This window comes from Bos mutus, chromosome 10 (assembly GCF_027580195.1).
Source record: "Bos mutus isolate GX-2022 chromosome 10, NWIPB_WYAK_1.1, whole genome shotgun sequence".
NCBI lineage: Eukaryota > Metazoa > Chordata > Mammalia > Artiodactyla > Bovidae > Bos > Bos mutus.
In genome coordinates this window covers 15817720-15842039 of record NC_091626.1, presented here as the reverse complement: position 1 = coordinate 15842039, position 24320 = coordinate 15817720, and the positions used below count along the sequence as shown (strand labels likewise).

Here is a 24320-nt window from a genome sequence, read left to right as displayed (position 1 = left end):
AATGGAATCCATGCCCTCTGCAGTGGAAGGACTGAGTCTTAACCACTGGACCTGGAGGGAAATCTCTGATCTGTGTTCTAATGTAAAATAAATTTTAAATAATTGTGACCTTTAAAGTACAGTAATACTTCAATTCTCAGATCTTTCAACATATGACATAAAGTATAGCTATACTATCGAAAACATTACCAAACTCCAACTGGAAAATAAGACTAGGGACTGGGGTAAACAAATACATTTCAAGGTAAACTAAAATGACCTAACTGTCCAAAGACTGGAATTCTATTCTATTTTTATTATTTCCTAGTTTTAGTAGCTTGTAGACATTGCAACTGTTCCTGTAGGTTTCTTGAATTTCTTTGTTTTTGCTCCATGAACATCAATGCTGTTATTTGGTGTGTGAGTATTCACTAGAACTTATTATGGATTATAGCCTTTATCACATGGCCCCTTTTCCCTGTTTTATACCTTTTATCTTAAATTCAACCTGCTCAGATATCAATATCATAACCCTTATGAAAACTATTAGCAGTTTTTTCCCCCAAAAGGAGACCGTATAGATTAGGACTGAAATACATCATCATTATCATAACAACAGCTCACACTTAATACTAATCATGTCTCAAACACTGTCTAGCGTGGACGGAGGAACCTGGTAGGCTGCAGTCCTTAGGGTTGCTAAGAGTCGGACACGACTGAGTGGCTTCACTTTCCCTTTTCATGTTCATGCATTGGAGAAGGAAATGGCAACCCACTCCAGTGTTCTTGCCTGGAGAATCCCAGGGACGGCAGAGCCTGGTGGGCTGCCGTCTATGCGGTCGCTCAGAGTCGGACACGACTGAAGCGACAGCAGCAAGCAGCACATCACACACTTACTTCAGCTAACACTCACCTTGTCCTTATTCCAATGCTATAGAACAGCTTTGAAAATGAAAGTCATTCAGTCGTGTCTGACTCTTTATGACCCCATGAACCTTATAGTCCACGGAATTCTCCAGGCCAGAATACTAGAGTGGGTAGCCTTTCCCTTCTCCAGGGGATCTTCCCAACTCAGGGATTGAACTCAGGTCTCCCACATTGCAGGTGGATTCTTTACCAGCTGAGCCACAAGGGAAGCCCAAGAACACTGGAGTGGGTAGCTTATCACTTCTCCAGCAGATCTTCCTGACCCAGGAATTGAACTGGGGTCTCCTGCATTGCAGGTGGATCCTTTACCAACTGAGCTATGAGGAAAGCCCTTTAGAAAACAGCTTTAGAGTTCACAGAAAGAACAAAGAATCCTGGAACTGAAAGGATACACACAGGATAGTGTGACAGGTCAATGAGATGACCTCCAAGTCTTCATGAACAATACACACTCTCTTCCAGGTGAAGAAAACTGAGGCCAAGAAGGAACTTGCCCAAGCCAATGAAGCTAATTGCTGTCAAAGCCATTTCCATTCTAACATTTTTTCCATTATCCAGTGTTGCCTTCTGTCACAAAATACTGAGAACTTTTAATCCCCACCGAAGCTTTTGTACCATTTACACATACATGAAATTAACTAATAAAAGTAAAATTCAATAAGTCACTTCTCAACTATTTTACATTCTCAAAGCCCTACTCTTCCATGAGCCTTCCCAAACCATTCCTTCATGCTTACTCCATGTTTAGTGAGTATCTGGCCAACTGGACACATAAGGTGCATATCCCCTAGAAGTGCATATTTCACCTGAGGAGAGAGACCATAAACAAGTAAATAAGTCTACAGATTGTGATAAGTACTATTAAGGAAGTATAGAGTACAGACCAGGACAGAAGGAGGAATGGTACTACTTCTGATGGGGGTGGTCTGGACAAACTCTTGGAGAAGGTGGTTTAAGCTAAACCTGAGGATGAGGAGCCATCCTGCTAAGAGCTAAGGCAAAAGGCCTGAGGCAGGATTCTGGCTTATCCAAGCAATTCGGGATTGGATGAGTACTAACAGGTGAGGTTAAATAGGATTTTCCCATTTTAAAACTTTATCCTTTAGAAGGCTTTAAAAAGAAAAATGGTGGGAGAGGGTATAAATTAAGAGTTTGGGATTAGGAGATACAAAGTACTAAAACCCTGATGCTGGGAAAGATTGAAGGCAGGAGGAGAAGGGGGCAACAGAGGATGAGCTGGTTGGATGGCATCACTGACTGAATGGACATGAGTTTGAGCAAACCCTGGGAGATAGTAGAGGACAGGGAAGCCTAGTGTACTGCAGTCTACGGGGTCACAAAGAGTCAGACACAACTTAGTGACTGAACAACAACATATATAAAATAGATAAACATCAACATCCTTCTGTATAGTACAGGCAGGTGTATTCAGTATCTTGTAGTAAACTATAAAGGAAAAGAATATGAAAAAGAATATGTACATATATGTATAACTGAATCACTTTGCTGTATACCAGAAGCTAATACAACATGTAACTTAACTGTACTTCAATTAAAAAAAAAAAAGGAAAATAGTGAGGTCTGACTTCTGCTTTGACTGGCTGCTCTGTGGCAATAGATCAGAGAAGATTCAGAATGGAAGCAGGTGGTCCAATTGGCTTCAGCATAGTCTTGTCAATGCCACTCAAAGTGTGGTCAGCAGGCAGGCCAGTGCCCCTCTGAAGGCTATCTGTCTTCTGTCCAGGGGAAGTAATTACAGAGATGGAGAGTAATTGCTCAGAACCTCTATAGTCATTTCACATGGCTGCAACATCCCAGCATGTGATCAGTGAGCTTACTCTGAACAGATTATAAACCAGTTTTCCTTTGTCTAACTCTGCCTACAATTGTGTAACAGTTTCTTGTGGCAAAGCTGCATAAAAGTATCAGTCACAATGCACTGAAAATAAAAAAGTTGCTTCTTCACCATAGACAGTTTGAGAAGCACTAGTCTCCATAATTAAAACAGGCCTCAGACAAGGGTAGCAGCAGTAGAGATAGAAATAAAAGGACAGTTTCAAGAGTAAACTGATAAGAGTAAACTGATACGATCTACTGATGAACTAGATATGAGAGGGTATAACAGAAAAGTGAAAGTGAAAGTTAGTCAACAGTCGTGTCTGACTCTTTATGACCCCATGGACTGTAGCCCACCTGGCTCCTCTGTCCATGGAATTCTCTAGGCAAGAGTACTGAAGTGGGTTGCCATTTCCTTCTCCAGGGGATCTTCCCCACCCAGGTATCAAACCCAGGTCTCCTGCACTGCAGGCAGATTCTTTACCAACTGAGCTACTAGGGAAGCCCCCAAGAAAAAGGTAGGGACAAGGTTTCTGGTTTGAGCAAATAGATGGTGGTGGTGTTATTTACTGACAAGAAAAATCAAGAGAAGTACTGATCTAGAGGGGAAAAAGACTCAAGAGTTCTTTTGGACATGCCACAGCATCCAAACAGTGGACGTTCCAGTTTAGAGAAAAGATGTAGGCTGAAGGTAAAAATTCCAAAATTATTACCATGTAATCAGTGTGTAAAGCTATCGATAAAAGACAGAACATGGAAAGTTCGAGGGGGAAGACAGAACAGTGCTGCTGACAAACAGATCATGATGAAGACAAAGAGGTGTCCATCACATCACATCACCAGAGAGGCCACTGGTAGGCGTCTGACCAACAATCTCCCGGGAGTAGTGTACATAAAAGAGTAAAGGCATCTACAAGAGCTGACAGCCTGAATTAATCTTTTTATCTGCATTCCCAGAGTCCATTTCTTTAAGCACATCTCTGTCTTACCTATGAGCATTACTTGCTTAGCGTCTGTGCTCCCAACTAAGTTGTAAGCTTCATAAAAGCAAGAATCATGTCTTATTCATTTTTAAAAGTCTCCTTCCACCCTCCAGCTTAGCACATGTTTACTGAACTCAACTCTTTGCTTGTTTACAAAAATAAAAACACTTCATAAGAAATCGATACAAGTACACAATGCCTATTAAATGTTACTTCAATCCCACACATGGAACTATATATTTATATGTAACTGCCTAGCACAGATATCATTCCACATTAAACTATCCCTAACATATGCTCTAAAGAGCAATAAATATCCAGTATAAGAAATTATCATCTAAAAACAATCTTTTAACTTCAGTATACCAAAGGTGTGTTTATACAACCCAGAAATTAGACACTTTTAATATGGTAGGTAGTTAGACTGAAGTAAATAAGTCTTTCAGTAAAGTGGGAACACAGGAATTTTGTCATATTTAAAAAGTAGAAAACCAATTCAAGAAAGAACCTATCAATTAAAAACAGTTGGTTCCAATCAGAATTACCTCCTTATAGTCTCCATTTCTGTTGAGTCTGTTACCCTCAGGAGTATGAAGCTGAACTGTTGTATTATTGATTACTTCTATGCAACACTCTTGCTCAGGAAGGCTCAGTGGGCGTACCCTACAGTACACCTGAAAATACAAGAAGGTGCTTAAACAACAAAGGCTGACTTTTTACCTGACTTTTCCTTCACTCATCTATTCATTCATCAACCAACATTTGGCATCTAAACTTGAGAGCTATATAAACTTAAGAGCTACCAAAGCCAAAAATCTGCTACCCAATTTGCTGACTGTCAAATGCAAACATATATATTAGATATGAGAAAATTTTAAATGCACATAAAATCAAAACTCTAAAAATCAAGAACATATCACACAATGAAAAATATCTGAAAAGCTTTTAGGATTGTTTGGAATTGGATGTCAGGTAAAACTTGCCAGCTTAACACAATATACTAAAGTGAGACATTCAAAACGTCATCTTCTTAATCAGTAATAGGGTTGGGAGAAAACTGTTCAGCTGTATATGCAAAGCATCTGGTTCCCACAACTCAGATCAAGAGATAACACTCCAGTGCCAATGAAGGCAAAAATTAAAACAAACAAACAAAAAAAAACAGAGCAAGCCAATGTTATTTGCCATTTGCTTTTAAAAGTTCCCAAGCCTGAAACTAGTGAAGTTCATAGAGTAGTCACAAGATAAATGAAACTGTTCTAAACCAGAGTCTATGAAACTTGGTCCCCAAAAGCATGGAGTTTGGGGCTTTACTCTTGAAGTATGCCACAAGTTACTATATAACTGTCATAAAAATAGGAGAGGATGTTCATCCAAGCACAAAATTTCTCCCCATCCCAGAGACTATGAAGAATATCTCCAACATAGTTGAAGAATATTTTTTCATTATCTAGCTTTTCAAATATAAGTAGTTATAGGAAGTATGCAACTGACAACCAAAGGCTTCATTTTACCGGACTAATAAATCCTACATAGAAACAAAATTTCAAAGCTGGAATCAGCCTTAAGCAATTTAGTACAGTCCTTTTAGCTAAATATTGTTTGTTTCCACTTCCACATCTCTGTCCCTTTCAAGCATACAAAACATAAAGGGACTGAAGGAAGAACACACAAATTCACAGGCAGACCTTACCCCAACTGGGTCTTTAAGACTCGTTTGGGATCCTTTTTTCACTGGTGGTTTCCTGGGTGTCTTAGTCCTCCTGGTCATAGAAACAAAAAACACTTCAGTTCAACACTAACATATAAAAACCTAACCTATAATTCATATAAAGACAATCTTCCTAAGGGTTATAAAATTATTCTTTAGCAATTCCAAAACACTATGCCCCAAATAATATGAATACATACAAACTACCTTAGTAGGAGAGTGTTTGTGACATGCGAAAATTAAAAGCAATTAAAATTTGGCTTAGGAGACATCTGTGGCACCAAAAACAGAAATAACAGGCCCAAAATGGAGTTATTTGTGCTAAGTTCCATGTCACCAAATTGTGACTTAATACCTAACTTACAGTTCCAAGCACTCCCAATAGAAGAATCTTAAACCAGTCAATCTGGAATTATCTGGTCAGCACTGGTAAAGTGATCTGTCTGATAGACCCCTGCCATAGAGTAAAGGAAGTTCACCTAGCTACTAACAATCCACTCGTTGCTAATATAATTCCTTTGTTCCACAACCCCCCCATAAAAATCTTCCATTTTGTACAGCTCTTAGGAACAACTTTTTGCTAGATAGGATGCTGTCTGATTCATGAATCATTGAATAAAACTTATAAGATCTTTACAATTTACTCAGTCAAATTCTGGTTTTTTAAATATCTTCTTATAGTTCTGTATGTTAAGTGGTTTGCTTTCTTGACCAAAAATTTTACAGGCATTACAAATTTGAAAATTCAACAGATAATTGAGCAAGCTTATCTCAAAAGGCATTTCATAAAGCACACATGTTGTGTTTAGCCCATTGCCAAGGCAGACCAAGTGATTAATTTCTAGATTATAAAAATGCAGATGGAGAAATCCACTCTTTGATCAAGATTTATGTCTTTATTTTTAAAGAACAAGTGACCATTGAATTCTCAAAACTATCATCCTTTGTTCCCAGACAAAATGTGGTCCCTAAACTGCAATTTTGTGCTCTCTTAAGTGGGGGCAGTAGAAACAGATATTTTGGTTTATTTCACCACTTCTCTAGTATGACACTCCCCCTTCCCCCGCATTTATCTATAGACGAGATAAACATCTAACACTAAGTGAAATTACTGGCTTGGACTATACAGGTTGTTAAAATACTTTCTCATCACTTTCCCAATGAAACAAAACAAATTCGTGTTTTAAGTGCAAAATATTAGGGTAGGTTTACTTAACTCAATATTTTTTCCCCCCAAAGATAAAAATTTTGACTTTAGCCTCTTAAGAAAACAAGCTGGTTTTTTTTTTTTTGCAAACCACTAGCTTGGCACCCCACTTCAGTACTCTTGCCTGGAAAATCCCGTGGATGGGAAGAGCCTGGTAGGCTGCAGTCTATGGGGTCGCTAAGAGTCTGACACGACTGAGCGACTTCACTTTCACTTTTCACTTTCATGCATTGGAGAAGAAAATGGCAACCCACTCCAGTGTTCTTGCCTGGAGAATCCCAGGGACGGGGGAACCTGGTGGGCTGCCGTCTATGGGGTCGCACAGAGTCGGACACGACTGAAGCGACTTAGCAGTAGCAGCAGCAGCTACATCATGATGATGATTATAAACTTAACCTTCTCTGCACAAGTATTTCGTCACTGAGTAGCGGTCAAGGAATTAGGCTGCGGCGCAAATGTCACCAACTTCGTGAGGAATGTGGGCGTTTGTGGCCGGAGGCGGGGTTGTCTGAGACCAAAGAACAGAGCAAAAGGAACTGGCCTACACCCGAGGGTCGCGGCCCCGAAGCTACCGAATTGGACTAGGAAGGGCAGGCAGTGCGCCCGGATGCCAAGGGCTCTTCAGCGGATGAAACCACCTAACCAACCCCAAACCCAGGACACAACACCAGGCCCACCCGTGAGACGACCCCCGACCCTCACTAATTGGGCAAAATGCAACCCGCGGTTGCGGGCGGCCAAGGGAAGGAAAGGGGAATTAGAGAAAGGATTGGAGGCGGCGGTCCCGGCCCAAATCTCCCGCCCCTCCCAACGTGGGGCCGGGCCTTCGCGGCCGAGTGTAGCCAGGGCGGGGACCCAGACGCCCGACTCCGCGAGGCAGGGAGCTAGACGGGGTGGACGAGGACGGGTCTTCACGCCCGTCTCCCCCTGGGCAGTCCTGGTGGGGGGCTTGGTGGTCCCGAGCGGCACAGGGCTTGGAGCCCGCGGCGCGGCCGGGGGCCTGCCGCGGCGGAGGGAGACGCCGGCCCCAGTTTCGTGGCCCAGTACTCACGCTGGCTTCATGGTGGTAAGCTCCGAACTGCCCAGACGCGCGCGCGGGGATGCCGGACTCGGTCGGGGGTTGACGAGAACGGCGGGCCTCAGGGACCGGCCACAGGGACCGCGACTCGGCGGCTCAAGCGCGGCGCTTGAAGAATCTGGGAAACGCCGCTGAGGAGCCAGGTGAGCTCGCGCCCGGCGCATTTCAAACGGGCCAATCAGCGCCCGCCCACGGAAAGGGGCGTGGCCTCAGAAAAGGCGCCTGCTCAGTAGGATGTTGTGCTCGTCTCCTAGGCGACCGACGCAGACAGTGCACCGGCAGCCTGGTGTCTGGGCTCTAGGGCTGGAGTGGGAAGCTAGGATCAGATATTAGGAAATAAACCCCATCCGTATTCTCTGAGGACACTGAGAGTTTCTTTTCCCATATCCCAGTAAGTCCAATGGAAGGGCAAGTCCAGGATTGATTCAGAGATCAGCAGTGTCGTTCCGACCCAGGAGTGTCCAGTCCTTGGTCTGTACCCTATGCAGAGACAGACTCACTTTCTGGCTCCCAGATCATCACATCACCTTGGCTTTCTTTCTCTCTCTCCTTTGTCCTTCCAGGAATCTCCCTCTCTGGTTTCTCTAGCTCTTCCCGAACCACTCTTTTCTAAGATGAACTGATTCTCACTTCGACCTTTGCCCCTAAACCAGTGACTATCAAATACGCACTTACATCTTTGCTCTCATGGAACTGTAGTCCCATTCTCCTCAACTTTCTACAGGAACAGACACCAGTAAGAATAGACATAATATCCTCAACCCATAATATCCCACATAAAGATGGTTCCTGTCTTTGCTGTTACATAGTTACAGTGAATAAACTTGGAAATTCATCATTTTACAGAGAAGTACTGTGTTAAAGAGTATACTTGTCTTACATAATGTTTCACAGATATTGCTAAATTGTCCTCCATAAAGGTCCAAATGCACAATCCCACAAGGCATGTATGAGAGGACCTGTTTTTCCACATTTCTCAGACAGCAAAGTGTTACCCAAATTTTATGTGGATGTTGAGCTAATAGATGAAAAAAAAATCACAAATTTAAATTTTCTTTTATGGTAAATGAGATCGGGTGTCTGTGCCTGTGTTCAATAGCCATTTGTATTTCCTTCTCTAAGAATCGTGTTCATATCCTTTGCCTCCTTGTTCTGTTGGGTTGTTAGTTTTTTGTTGATTTGTAAAAGTGCTTCACATATTAAGGCAATTAGTCCTCATCCAAAATATGAGTTCAAATTTTTTATAGTTCATAATTTTGCTTATGTTGCTTTGTGACAGCTTAGGGAAAACTCAGCAGTGGCCACAGGACTGGAAAAGGTCAGTTTTCATTCCAATCCCAAAGAAAGGCAATGCCAAAGAATGCTCAAACTACCGCACAATTACACCCATCTCACATGCTAGTAAAGTAATGCTCAAAATTCTCCAAGCCAGGCTTCAGCAATATGTGAACCGTGAACTTCCTGATGTTCAAGCTGGTTTTCGAAAAGGCAGAGGAACCAGAGATCAAATTGCCAACATCCGCTGGATCATGGAAAAAGCAAGAGAGTTCCAGAAAAATATCTATTTCTGCTTTCTTGACTATGCCAAAGCCTTTGACGGTGTGGATCACAATAAACTATGGAAAATTCTTCAAGAGATGGGAATACGAGACCACCTGACCTGCCTCTTGAGAAATCTGTATGCAGGTCAGGAAGCAACAGTTAGAACTGGACATGGAACAACAGACTGGTTCCAAATAGGAAAAGGAGTATGTCAAGGCTGTATATTGTCACCCTGCTTATTTAATTTATATGCAGAGAAATGCTGCATATAATCATCATGAGAAACACTGGACTGGAAGAAGCACAAGCTGGAATCAAGATTGCCGGGAGAAATATCAATAACCTCAGATATGCAGATGACACCACCCTTATGGCAGAAAGTGAAGAAGAACTAAAAAGCCTCTTGATGAAAGTGAAAGTGGAGAGTGAAAAAGTTGGCTTAAAACTCAACATTCAGAAAACGAAGATCATGGCATCCGGTCCCATCACTTCATGGGAAATAGATGGGGCAACAGTGGAAACAGTGTCAGACTTTTTTTGAGGGGGCTCCAAAATCACTGCAGATGGTGACTGCAGCCATGAAATTAAAAGACGCTTACTCCTTGGAAGGAAAGTTATGACCAACCTAGATAGCATATTCAAAAGCAGAGACATTACTTTGCCAACAAAGGTCCGTATAGTCAAGGCTATGGTTTTTTCTGTGGTCATGTATGGATGTGAGAGTTGGACTGTGAAGAAGGCTGAGCGCCAAAGAATTGATGCTTTTGAACTGTGGTGTTGGAGAAGACTCTTGAGAGTCCCTTGGACTGCAAGGAGATCCAACCAGTCCATTCTGAAGGAGATCAGCCCTGGGTGTTCTTTGGAAGGAATGATGCTGAAGCTGAAACTCCAATACTTTGGCCACCTCATGCGAAGAGTTGACTCATTGGAAAAGACTCTGATGCTGGGGGGATTGGGGGCAGTAGGAGAAGCAGACGACAGAGGATGAGACGGCTGGATGGCATCACTGACTCGATGGACGTGAGTCTGAGTGAACTCCAGGAGTTGGTGATGGACAGGGAGGCCTGGCATGCTGCGGTTCATGGGGTGGCAAAGAGTCAGACACGACTGAGCGACTGAACTGAACTAAGGGAAAATTTTAAGGTAGGCATATTTATCAGCCTTCTCTTTTGTGGCTTCTGTTTTGTGTCACACCAGAAAAAAGTCTTTTGTACTCTAACATTAAAGCAATGTTTTTCATCTTATATTTTGCCTATTGCTTTTTTATGTTTAAGTCTTTGAACCATTGAACTTTGTTGTCAAGTGTGAGGTTGAGAAGTAAGAAGTGAAGTCGCTCAGTCGTGTCCAACTATTTGCAACTCCACAGACTGTAACCTATCAGGCTCCTCCATCCATGGGATTTTCCAGGCAAGAATACTGGAGTGGGTTGCCATTTCCTTCTCCAGGGGATCTTCCCAACCCAGGGATCGAATCTGGGTCTCCTGCACTGCAGGTAGACTCTACCGTCTGAATCACCAGGGAAGCCTGGTGTGAGGTTGGGATCTTCGTTATTTAGGAATTGGCCTGGGCTGCTGGCCAATTACCTCTTAATTACATTGTAGCCTGGCTTTGGCCTCAGTCTTTCCATTGGAATTTTTCTCACCAAGATCAATGTTTCATTGATGCCAAAACTATTTGACCCTTACCTTACTTGACCTCTTAACGGATTAAAAAATATTTCCTCTCTTCTCATGTCTTTGTTTTTACTCCTAGTTTTCTAGCCCCTCTTTCCCAGCCTCATTTGTGAGTTCTTTTTTCTGCCTTAAATACTGTGGCTTAAGGTTTTCACCTGGTGTTCACTAGCTGTGCCCTCTCTGTAGGCACTCCCAGCCATTCCTGTGGCCTCACATACCACTCATATTTGCTCCTCTGAGTTTCAGAGCCATATGTCCAACAGTCTGCTGAATTCACTTGGGTGCCTCACAGGCACCTCACATTGAACACCATCCTAATCTTTTCTCCTGAACCTGTTCTCCCTCAAGCATCACCATCTATCCACCCACCCAAGTGCAAGGTACCACCTTTGACTTTTGCCTCTCCTTCTATTCCAACAATCAGTCACCAAATCTTGACATTTCTATCAACTAAATAGCTTTTAAAACCCTCCTCTCCATCCCCTCGACCACTACCATCTCTTGTCTGGATGACTGAAACAGTATCCTAACAGGCTTCCCTGCTGCCATCTTTCAAACTTGGTTCCATTTTGCAGCCAGCTCACCACTAACCACAGATCTGATCATGGCATTTCCCTATTTGTAATACTACAGTAGTTCCCACTGCTGGACACCTTCAACAGGCCAGGCCCTGGGGTTCTTCCTCTCCAAGCTCATCACCTATCATTTTCCCTTGCTTCCCTCCAGCCATGATGCCTGAACACACTGGGCTCACACAGCTTTCCCTCTGCTGTCAAGCTCTCCTCCCTCCCTTCCTCTGACAATGCCTCCTTACCCTCAGTTCTCAGCAGATCTTCTGCCCACGACCCTGCTCTGGATGCTGAATCCCTGCTCTCTATCCATAGTCCTCTGCACACTACCTCCAAGTCATTCCCTCTGATTTGCTTCAGAGCTCGCATTCCAATTTGTGATTGCTACTCCCTCAGTGGTAAAGAATCCACCTGCAAATGCAAGAGATGCAGGTTCAATCCCTGGGTGGGGAAGATCCCCCGGAGGAGGAAATGGCAACCCACTCTAGTATCCTTGCCTGGAGAATCCCATGGACAGAGGAGCCTGGGGGACTGCAGTCCATAGGGTCGCAAAGAGTCAGACACAACTGAGCAACTACACCACCACCACCAGCTTATCCCCACATCCTGACTAGATGACACAATCATGTCCCCCATGCCCAGCAATGAAGATGCTCCATATGTGTTTGAAGGAATGAATGAGCCCATCCCTTCACAGAACATCCCATGGAAGACCCAATTATAATTTAAAACCCCTAGCTTTTCTTCTGGAGGAGGAAATGGCAACCCACTCCAGTGTTCTTGCCTGGAGAATCCCAGGGATGGGGGAGCCTGGTGGGCTGCCGTCTGTGGGGTCGCACAGAGTCGGACACGACTGAAGCGACTTAGCAGCAGTAGCAGCAGCTTTTCTTCAGGCCAGTTTCTTCTTTCTCACTCATTTATATTCTTATCAAAGTTCACTGACAACGCTTTAATGCCAATTCATTATATTATTTTTCTGTTCAAAAATGGTCAGGCACTCCCCATAGCTGGTTAAAAATTTGCATTTCCCCCTAGAATTAGAGCGCCAAGCAGGGGCGGAGTTAGGGACAGGCAGATAGAAGAAGGCTAGAGGCTAGAACTGGGAGGCTTTTTTAAAGATCAGGTTTGAGCTTCCCTCAGAAGAAATGGAGTAGCCATCATAGTCAACAAAAGAGTCTGAAATGCAGTACTTGGATGCAATCTCAAAAATGACAGAATGATCTCTGTTCATTTCCAAGGCAAACCATTCAATATCACAGTAATCCAAGCCCCAACCAGTAACGCTAAAGAAGCTGAAGTTGAACAGTTCTGTGAAGACCTACAAGACCTTCTAGAACTAACACCCAAAAAAGATGTCCTTTTCATTATAGGGGACTGGAATGCAAAAGTAGGAAGCCAAGAAACACCTGGAGTAACAGGTAAATTTGGCCTTGGAATACGGAATGAAGCAGGGCAAAGACTAATAGAGTTTTGCCAAGAAAATGCACTGGTCATAGCAAACATCCTCTTGTGTCCTACACATGGACATCACCAGATGGTCAACACCGAAATCAGATTGATTATATTCTTTGCAGCCAAAGATGGAGAAGCTCTATACAGTCAACAAAAACAAGACCAGGAGCTGACTGTGGCTCAGATCATGAACTCCTTATTGCCAAATTCAGACTTAAATTGAAGAAAGTAGGGAAAACCACTAGACCATTCAGGTATGACCTAAATCAAATCCCTTATGATTATACAGTGGAAGTGAGAAATAGATTTAGGGGCCTAGATCTGATAGATAGAGTGCCTGATGAACTATGGACTGAGGTTCTTGACATTGTACAGGAGACAGGGATCAAGACCATCCCCATGGAAAAAAAATGCAAAAAAGCAAAATGGCTGTCTGGGGAGGCCTTACAAATAGCTGTGAAAATAAGAGAAGTGAAAAGCAAAGGAGAAAAGGAAAGATATAAGCATCTGAATGCAGAGTTCCAAAGAATAGCAAGAAGAAATAAGAAAGCCTTCCTCAGTGATCAATGCAAAGAAATACAGGAAAACAACAGAATGGTAAAGACTACAGATCTCTTCAAGAAAATGAGAGATACCAAGGGAACATTTCATGCAAAGATGGGCTCGATAAAGGACAGAAATGGTATGGACTAACAGAAGCAGAAGATATTAAGAAGAGGTGGCAAGAGTACATAGAAGAACTGTACAAAAAAGATCTTCATGACCCAGATAATCACGATGGTGTGATCACTCATCTAGAGCCAGACATCCTGGAATGTGAAGTCAAGTGGGCCTTAGAAAGCATCACTATGAACAAAGCTAGTGGAGGTGATGGAGATCAAGTTGAGCTATTTCAAATCCTAAAAGATGATGCTGTGAAAGTGCTGCACTCAATATGCCAGCAAATTTGGACAACTCAGCAGTGGCCACAGGACTGGAAAAGGTCAGTTTTCATTCCAATCCCAAAGAAAGGCAATGCCAAAGAATGCTCAAACTACCGCACAATTACACTCATCTCACACGCTAGTAAAAGTAATGCTCAAAATTCTCCAAGCCAGGCTTCTGCAATACGTGAACTGTGAACTTCCAGATGTTCAAGCTGGTTTTAGAAAAGGCAGAGGAACCAGAGATCAAATTGCCAACATCCACTGGATCATGGAAAAAGCAAGAGAGTTCCAGAAAAACATCTATTTCTGCTTTATTGACTATGACAAAGCCTTTGACTGTGTGGATCACAATAAACTATGGAAAATTCTTCAAGAGATGGGAATACGAGACCACCTGACCTGCCTCTTGAGAAATCTGTATGCAGGTCAGGAAGCAACAGTTAGAACTGGACATGGAACAACAGACTGGATCCAAATAGGAAAAGGAGTACGTCAAGGCTGTATATTGTCACCCTGCTTGTTTAACTTATATGCAGAGTACATCATGAGAAACGCTGGACTGGAAGAAACACAAGCTGGAATCAAGATTGCCAGGAGAAATATCAATAACCTCAGATATGCAGATGACACCACCCTTATGGCAGAAAGTGAAGAGGAACTAAAAAGCCTCTTGATGAAGGTGAAAGTGGAGAGTGAAAAAGTTGGCTTAAAGCTCAACATTCAGAAAACGAAGATCATGGCATCTGGTCCCGTCACTTCATGGGAAATAGATGGGGAAACAGTGGAAACAGTGTCAGACTTTAGTTTTGGGGGCTCCAAAATCACTGCAGATGGTGACTGCAGCCATGAAATTAAAAGATGCTTACTCCTTGGAAGGAAAGTTATGACCAATCTAGATAGCATATTGAAAAGCAGAGACATTACTTTGCCAACAAAGGTCCATATGGTCAAGGCTATGGTTTTTCCTGTGGTCATGTATGGATGTGAGAGTTGGACTGTGAAGAAGGCTGAGTGCCGAAGGATTGATGCTTTTGAACTGTGGTATTGGAGAAGACTCTTGAGAGTCTCTTGGACTGCAAGGAGATCCAACCAGTCCATTCTGAAGGAGATCAGCCCTGGGTGTTCTTTGGAAGGAATGATGCTGAAGCTGAAACTCCAGTACTTTGGCCACCTCATGGGAAGAGCTGACTCTTTGGAAAAGACTCTGATGCTGGGATGGATTGGGGGCAGTAGGAGAAGGGGACGACAGAGGATGAGATGGATGGATGGCATCACTAACTCGATGGATGTGAGTCTGAGTGAACTCCGGGAGTTGGTGATGGACAGGGAGGCCTGGCATGCTGCGGTTCATGGGGTCGCAAAGAGTCAGACACGACTGAGCGACTGAACTGAACTGAACTGAACTGAACAGTGGCTCAGTGGTAAAGAACCCTCCTGGCATTGCAGGAGACATGGTTTTGATCCCCAATCTGGGAAGATCCCACATGCTGCAGAGCAACTAAGCCCTTGCAACAACTATTGAGTGTGTGCTTTAGAGCTCGGGAACTGTAACTACTGAGCCCACGTGCTGCAACTACGGAAGCCCACACGTCCTGGAGGCTGTGCTCACCAACAAGAGAAGCCACTACAAGGAGAAGCCCATGCACCACAACTAGAGAAAGCCCAAGCATGGCAACGAAGAGCCAGCACAGCCAAAAATAAAGATAAATAAATAAAAATTTAGAAGATCAGGTTTATTGCAGTATACTTTCCCTATAATAAAAGTCACCTTTTTATTTGTACCATCTAAATATTTGACAAACATACACCATCCTCTAATGACTGGCACAGTCCAATGTATAATATTCCCATCACACCAAAAATTCCTTGTGCTGCCCCTTTGCAGTCACCTTTCCCTATGCTCAGCCCTTGGCAACCACTTTTCTGATTTCTTTCCTTAGATCTGTCTTTTCCTGAATGTCTCTTCTTTAACTCAGCATAACCTTTTTGAGATTCATCCATGTGTTGCATCTATCAGGAATATTTTCCCTTTTTATTGCTGATGAGTATTCCATTGTATGACAATCTACCCATTCACTGGCTGATGAACATTTAAGCTGTTTTCACTTTTTGAAACTGGCATAATTATTTGTGTAAAGTTATTTATGTAGACATAGATATTTTCACTTCTCTTGGGTGGGATTGCTGGTCCACTTGATAGGAAACTGCCAAACCGGACTGGGAGGGTTTTATGTAAATCACTGAAAAGGGGTTGATACTACAGACATTTGAAACCATAATTAATCCAAGCTCCTAGCTAAACAAGTTCAGCTGTGGGAACCTACTAACCAGTTGCTGCTGCTGCTGCTGCTGCTGCTAAGTCGCTTCAGTTGTGTCCAACCCTGTGCGACCCCATAGACAGCAGCCTACCAGGATCCCCTGTCCCTGGGATTCTCCAGGCAACAACACTGGAGTGGGTTGCCATTTCCTTCTCCAATGCATGAAAGTGAAAAGTGAAAGTGAAGTCACTCAGTCGTGTCCGACTCTTAGTGACCCCATGGACGGCAGGCTCCTCTGTCCATGGGATTTTCCAGGCAAGAGTACTGGAGTGGGGTGCCATTGCCTTCTCTGTACTAACCAGTAAGCACCAGAAAATACCAAAGCCTGGAGTGTTTGATGAAAGGTGGTAAGGTGGAGACCAGGTCCCCTGAGCACCCAACACACAGCACACCCAAGGGTTCAGTGGCCTTGGGAACATAATCTCACATCCCCAGGCCATCTGTAAAATGAATGAGCGGGATGTTAATGTCTTACCTACTCAAAAAACAATAAAATCAACAAACTTGGGGGAAGGTGTAACATTGGTACAAAAAACACAGATGATCTGAGCAGAACCACATTTCAAATGAATAACATACTCACACAGAAAGGGAGCTATCACTTACCCAAGTTGGACTATTTAGACTACAGTATATGCCCTCAGGCTCAAGGCAAAAAGAACTTGAAACATTGAATTCTAATTAGTTGGCCTTTTTGAAGATGTGGATTAGCAGTTCTGAAACAACATTAAATACATTGCAGATAAAGGGAGCCAAGTTTCTCACTGTTAGAGAGTAATATAAACACCAAAAGGGAGCAAGTAAAAAGTACCTAGGAATTCTTTTTACTATTTGGCAACATGTTTCTTAAATATGAAATTATGTCCAAAAGAGGGAGGGATAGTTGGACTATATCAGTGCTTCTTAAACTCTCTTAGAGTATTAAAAATCACTGGAGTTTTTGATAAAAACTTCAAAACTCCAGAACCATGCTCACATCCAGCATGCACTCTGGGTCTTCTGCATCTGTGCATCTGGGCTCTGGAAATGTGCATTTTACATCATCAAACATATTTTTTTAAGGCTGGGTTAAATTATCTTTGAGGTTAGTGGTTCCATACTCTAGAGGAGGCAAAATGTAAAGCGAGATTTAGAAACCTGTTTCTTGACATGGAGAGAATGAGTGTGACAACTATTTGTTGAAGAACATTTATTATAGAGTTAAAGAATTTGTACAAATACCAAGGGGCCATTGAAAAGTCCCTTCGGCAATCTCCCAGGAGGAATGTTGAGGAGAAATTTCAGAATTCAAGTCAAATCTTGCCAATGTCTTCTGGGGTTATCTCAGGAATGAATGGCCTGATTTCTATTCTGCCAAAAAGACAAACACCTTCTGGCCTTAGGGCCTTTGCACTTATAGCTCTCTGGACTTGAAATCCTTTCCCCCACCTGCTGCCAAAGTCAGCATCTTATAACCCATCAAAGAAGTGAAGTGTTAGTCACTAAGTCATGTCCTACTCTTGCCATCCCATGGACTGTAGCCTGCCAGGCTGCTCTGACCATGGCTTTCACAGGCAGGAACACTGGAGGGGGTTGCCATTCCCTTCTCCAGGGGATCCTCCCGACCAGGGATCAAACTCTGGTCTCCTGCATTGCAGATAGATTCTATACCATCTGAGCTACCAGGTAAGGCCTTAGTCCATTAAACTCAGTTCAGTTGCTCAGTCTTCAGTCCAACTCTTTGCAATCCCATGGACTGCAACATGCCAGGCCTCCATGTCATCACCAACTCTTGGACCTTGCTCAAACTCATGTGCATTGAGTTGGTGATGCCATCCAACCATCTTGTCCTCTGTCATCTCCATCTCCTCCTGACTTCAATCTTTCCCAGCATCAGGGTCTTTTCCAATGAGTCAATTCTTCCGATCAAGTGGCCAAAGTATTGAAGCCTCAGCTTCAGCATCCAGTCCTTCCAGTGAGTATTCAGGACAGATTTCCTTTAGGATTGACTGGTTTGATCTCCTTGCAGTCCAAGGGACTCCCAAGAGTCTTCTCCAATACCACAGTTCAAAAGCATCAATCCTTCAGTGTTCAGCTTTCTTTGAGATCCAACTCTCACATTCATATATGACTACTGAAAAAACCATAGCTTTGGCTATATGGACCTATGTCAGCAAAGTTATTTTTAATATGCTGTCTAGGTTTGTCACAGCTTTTCTTCCAAGGGGTAGGCACCTTTTAATTTCATGGCTGCAACACCATCTGCAGTGAATTTAGAGCCCAAGAAAATAAAGTCTGTCACTGTTTCCACTGTTTCACCATCTACTTGCCATGAGGTGATGGGACCGGATGCCATGATCTTAGTTTTTTGACTGTTGAGTTTTAAGCCAGCTTTTTCACTCTCCTCTTTCACTTTCATCAAGAGGCTCTTTAGTTCCTCTTTGCTTTCTGCCATAAGGGGTTCTCACCTGCATATCTGAGGTTATTGATATTTCTCCCTGCAATCTTGATTCCAGCTTGTGCTTCATCCAGTCTGGCATTCACATGATGTACTCAGCATATAAGTTAAATAAGCAAGGTGACAATATACAGCCTTGACATACTCCTTTCCCAATTTGGAACCAGTCCAGTGTTAGGACTTCCAGGACTTCCCTGTAGCTCAGACAGTAAAGAATATGCCTGCAACACAGAAGTTGGAGAAGGAACAGGCAACCCACTCCAGTGTTCTTGCCTGGAGAATCCCAGGAACAGGGGAGCCTGGTGGGCTGCCATCTATGGGGCCGCACAGAGTCAGAGACGACTGAAGCGACTTAGCAGCAGCAACACAGAAGACCTGGGTTCAATCCCTGGGTTGGAAAGATCCTCTGGAGAAGGAAATGGTGACCCACTCCAGTATTATTGCCTGGAGAATCCCAGGGACAGAGGAGCCATGTGGTCTACAGTCTATGGGGTTGCAAAGAGTCAGACACAACTGAGCAACTAACACCGGTGTTCCATGTCCAGTTCTAACTGTTGCTTCTTGACCTGCATACAGATTTCTCAGTAGGCAGGTAAGGTGGTCTGCTATTCCCAACTCTTGAAGAATTTTCCACAGTGTTTTGTGACCCACATAGTCAAAGGCTTTAGCACAGCCAACGAAGCAGATGTTTTTCTGGAATTCTCTTGCTTTTTCTATGATCCAACGGATGTTGGCAATTTGATCTCTGGTTCCCCTGCCTTTTCTAAATCCAGCTTGAACATCTGGAAGTTCTCAGTTCACAGACTGTTGAAGCCTAGCTTGGAAATCTTTGAGAATTACTTTGCTAGCATGTGAGACAACTGCAACTGTGCAGTAGCTTGGACATTCTTTGGCATTGCCTTTCTTTGGGATTGGAATTAAAGCTGACCGTTTCCAGTTCCGTGGCCACTGCTTAGTTTTCCAAATTTGCTGGCATACTGAGTGCAGCACTTTCACAGCATGATCTTTTAGGATTTGAAATAGCTCAGCTGGAATTATATCACCACCACTAGCTTTGTTCCTAGTGATGCTTCGAAAGGCCCACTTGACTTCACACTCCAGGATGTGTGGTTCTAGGTGAGTGATCCTGGTTATCTGGGTCATTAAGATCTTTTTTGTATAGTTCTTCTGTGTATTCTTGCCACCTTTTCTTAATATCTTGTGCTTCTGCACTTTGCTGGAGCAGCCGTGAAGAGAGACCCCACATTCAAAGTAAGAGAAACCCAAGTAAGAGGGAGGCACTGAGAGATGGCATCAGAGGGCAGACAGATGGAAACCAAATCACAGACCACAGGCCAATCTGATCACCGGACCACAGCCTGGTCTAACTCAATGAAACCAAGCCATGCCGTGTGGGGCCACCCAAGACAGACAGGTCATGCTAGAGAGGTCTGACAGAATGTGGTCCACTGGAGAAGGGAATGGCAAACCACTTCAGTATTCTTGCCTTGAGAACCGCATGAACAGTATGAAAAGGCAAAAAGAGAGGACACTGAAAGATGAACTCCCCAAGTCGGTAGGTGCCCAATATGCTACTGGAGATGAGTGGAGAAGTAACTCCAGAAAGACGGAAGGGATGGAACCAAAGCAAAAACAACATCCAGCTGTGGATGGGACTGGTGATAGAAGCAGGGTCCAATGCTGTAAAGAGCAATATTGCATAGGAACCTGGAATGTTAAGTCCATGAATCAAGGCAAATTGGAAGTGGTCAAACAGGAGATGACAAGAGTGAACATCAACATTCTAGGAATCAGCGAACTAAGATGGACTGAAATGGGTGAATTTAACTCAGATGACCATTATATCTACTACTGTGGGCAGGAAACCCTTAGAAGAAATGGAGTAGCCATCATGGTCAATGAAAGAGTCCAAAATGCAGTACTTGAATGCAATCTCAAAAGTGACAGAATGATCTCTGTTCGTTTCCAAGGCAAACCGTTCAATATCACAATAATCCAAGTCTATGCCCCAACCAGTAACACTGACGAAGCTGAAGTTGAACAGTTCTGTGAAGACCTACAAGACCTTCTAGAACTAACACCCAAAAAAGATGTCCTTTTCATTATAGGGGACTGGAATGCAAAAGTAGGAAGTCAAGAAACACCTGGAGTAACAGGCAAATTTGGCCCTGGATTACAGAATGAAGCAGGGCAAAGGCTAATAGAGTTGTGCCAAGAGAATGCACTGGTTATAGCAAACACCCTCTTCCAACTACACAAGAGAAGACTCTACACATGGACATCACCAGATGGTCAACATTGAAATAAGATTGATTATATTCTTTGCAGCCAAAGATGGAGAAGCTCTATACAGTCAGCAAAAGCAAGACTGGGAGCTGACTGTGGCTCAGATCATGAACTCCTTATTGCCAAATTCAGACTGAAATTGAAGTGGAGAAAACCACTAGACCATTCAGGTATGACCTAAATCAAATCCCTTATGACTATACAGTGGAAGTGAGAAATAGATTTAAGGGATTAGATCTGATAGACAGAGTGCCTGATGAACTATGGATGGAGGTTCACGACATTGTACAGGAGCCAGAAATCAAGACCATCCCCAAGAAAAAGAAATACAAAAAAGCAAAATGGCGGTCTGAGGAGGCCTTACCAATAGCTGTGAAAATAAGCGAAGCAAAAAGCAAAGGAGAAAAGGAAAGATATAAGCATCTGAATGCAGAGTTCCAAAGAATAGCAAGGAGAGATAAGAAAGCCTTCCTCAGGGATCAATGCAAAGAAATAGAGGAAAACAATAGAATGGGAAAGACTAGAGATCTCTTCAAGAAAATTAGAGACACCAAGGGAACATTTCGTGCAAAGATGGGCACAATAAAGGACAGAAATGGTATGGACCTAACAGAAGCAGAAGATATTAAGAGGTGGCAAGAATACACAGAAGAACTGTACAAAAAAGATCTTCATGACCCAGATAATCACGATGGTGTGATCACTGACCTAGAGCCAGATATCCTGGAATGTGAAGTCAAGTGGGCCTTAGGAAGCATCACTATGAACAAAGCTAGTGGAGGTGATGGGATACCAGTTGAGCTGTTTCGAATCCTGAAAAATGATGCTGTGAAAGTGCTGTACTCAATATGCCAGCAAATGTGGACAACGCAGCAGTGGCCACAGGACTGGAAAAGGTCAGTTTTCATTCCAATCTCAAAGAAAGGCAGTGCCAAAGAATGCTCAAACTATTGCACAATTGCACTCATCTCAAACGCTAGTAAAAGTAATGCTTAAAATTCTCCAATCCAGGCTTCAGCAATACGTGAACCATGAACTTCCTGATGTTCAAGCTGGTTTTCGAAAAGGCAGAGGAACCAGAGATCAAATTGCCAACATCTGCTGGATCATGGAAAAAGCAAGAGAGTTCCAGAAAAACATCTATTTCTGCTTTATTGACTATGCCAAAGCCTTTGACTGTGTGGTTCACAATAAACTTTGTGAAAGAGAAAATTCTGAAAGAGATGGGAATACTAGACTACCTAACCTGCCTCTTAAGAAATCTGTACGCAGGTCAGGAAGCAACAGTTAGAACTGGACATGGAACAACAGACTGGTTCCAAACAGGAAAAGGAGTATGTCAAGGCTGTATATTGTCACCCTGCTTATTTAACTTATATGCAGAGGACATCATGAGAAACGCTGGGCTGGAAGAAGCACATGCTGAAATCAAGGTTGCCGGGAGAAATATCAATAACCTCAGATATGCAGATAACACCACCCTTATGGCAGAAAGTGAAGAAGAACGAAAGAGCATCTTGATGAAAGTGAAAGAGGAGAGTGAAAAAGTTGGCTTAAAGCTCAACATTCAGAAAATGAAGATCATGTCATCCTGTCCCATCACTTCATGGCAAATAGATGGGGTAACAGGGGAAACAGTGGCTGACTTTATTTTTGGGGGCTCCAAAATCACTGCAGATAGTGATTGCAGCCATGAAATTAAAAGACGCTTACTCCTTGGAAGGAAAGTTATGACCAACCTAGACAGCATATTGAAAAGCAGAGACATTACTTTGCCAACAAAGGTCCATCTAGTCAAGGCTATGGTTTTTCCAGTAGTCATGTATGGATGTGAGAGTTGGACTATAAAGAAAGCTGAGCACTGAAGAATTGATGCTTTTGAACTGTGGTGTTGAAGAAGACTCTTGAGAGTCCCTTGGACTGCAAGGAGATCCAACCAGTCCATCCTAAAGGAGATCAGTCCTGGGTATTCATTGGAAGGACTGATCTTGAAGCTGAACCTCCAATACTTTGGCCACCTGATATGAAGAGCTGATTCATTTGAAAAGACCCTGATGTTGGGAAAGATTGAAGGCAGGAGGAGAAGGGGATGACAGAGGATGAGATGGCTGGATGGCATCACCACTTCGATGGATATGGATTTGGGTGAACTCAGGTAGTTGGTTATAGACAGGCAGGCCTGACCTGCCCCAGTTCATGGGGTGGCAAAGAGTTGGACACAACTGAGTGACTGAACTGAACTGTGGTTCTATTAGGTCCATACTGTTTCTATACTTTATTGTGCCCATCTTTGCATGAAATATTCCTTTAGTATCTCCAATTTTCTCAAAGAGATCGCTAGTCTTTCACATTCTATTGTTTTCTCTATTTCTTTGATCATTTAGGAAGCCTTTCATATCTCTCTTTGGTATTCTTTGGAACTCTGCATTCAGATGGATATATCTTTCCCTTTCTCCTTTACCTTTCATTTCTCTTTTCTCAGCGATTTGTAAGGGCTCCTCAAACAACCGTTGTGCCTGTTTGCGTTTCTTCTTCTTGAGGACGGTTTCATCGCCTCCTCTACAGTGTTAGGAACCTCCATCCATAGTTCTTCAGGCACTCTATCAGATCTAATCCCTTGAATCTATTTGTCTCTTACACCATATAATCAGAAAGGATTTGATTTAGGTCATACCTGAATGGTCTAGTGCTCCATTAAGTTTCTCCTCAAATGTCGGGTTATCAGAGTGGCTATCCAATCTCAGCTGCCTCACCCCACCCTTCCTATTCCCTCACCAGGCTTCTTTTTTTTTTTTTGGCCACACCAAGTGGGAGCAGGATCTTAGTTCCCTGGACCAGGGATCAAACTCCTGCAGTGGAAGTTCAGTTCAGTCACTCAGTCGTGTCCAACTCTTTGCGACCCCATGAACTGCAGCACGCCAGGCCTCCCTGTCTATCACCAACTCCTGGAGTCTACCCAAACTCATGTCCATTGAGTCAGTGATGCCATCCAACCATCTCATCCTCTGTCGTCCCCTTCTCCTCCTGCCCTCAATCTTTCCCAGCATCAGGGTCTTTTCAAATGAGTCAATTCTTCGCATCAGGTGGCCAAAGTATTGGAGTTTCAGCTTCAATATCAGTACTTCCAATGAACACCCAGGACTGATTTTTAGGATGGGCTGGTTGGATCTCCTTGCAGTTCAAGGGATTCTCAAGTGGAAGCATGGAGTCTAAATCACTGGACCACCAGGGAAGTCCCCAGGCTTATTTTCCTGATGTGCTGTGCTTAGTCACTCAGTCGACTCTTCGCAACCCCATGGACTGTATCCCCACAGGCTTCTCTGTACATGGGGATTCACAGGCAACAATATTGGAGTGGGTTGCCATGTCCTCCTCCAGGGATCTTCCCAACCCAGG

General features: G+C 43.3%; 1 protein-coding gene across 3 annotated transcripts in view; it reads right to left on the bottom strand.

Moving 5' to 3' along the window:
• KIF23 (kinesin family member 23) overlaps nucleotides 1-7905 on the bottom strand; it is a 40819-nt gene extending 32914 nt beyond the window's left edge. For 2 of the 3 annotated variants that reach the window (XM_070377352.1, XM_005909684.2), the window contains exons 1-3: nucleotides 7695-7905; nucleotides 5419-5488; nucleotides 4271-4399 (exon numbers count right to left, since the gene is read on the bottom strand). In XM_070377352.1, the coding sequence (XP_070233453.1) occupies nucleotides 4271-4399; nucleotides 5419-5488; nucleotides 7695-7885 (390 nt within the window). In that variant the 5' untranslated portion in view covers nucleotides 7886-7905. The remainder of the gene's footprint in view (nucleotides 1-4270; nucleotides 4400-5418; nucleotides 5489-7694) is intronic. The other variant, XM_070377353.1, reaches the window with a different exon arrangement.
• Nucleotides 7906-24320: the final 16415 nt, after the last annotated feature.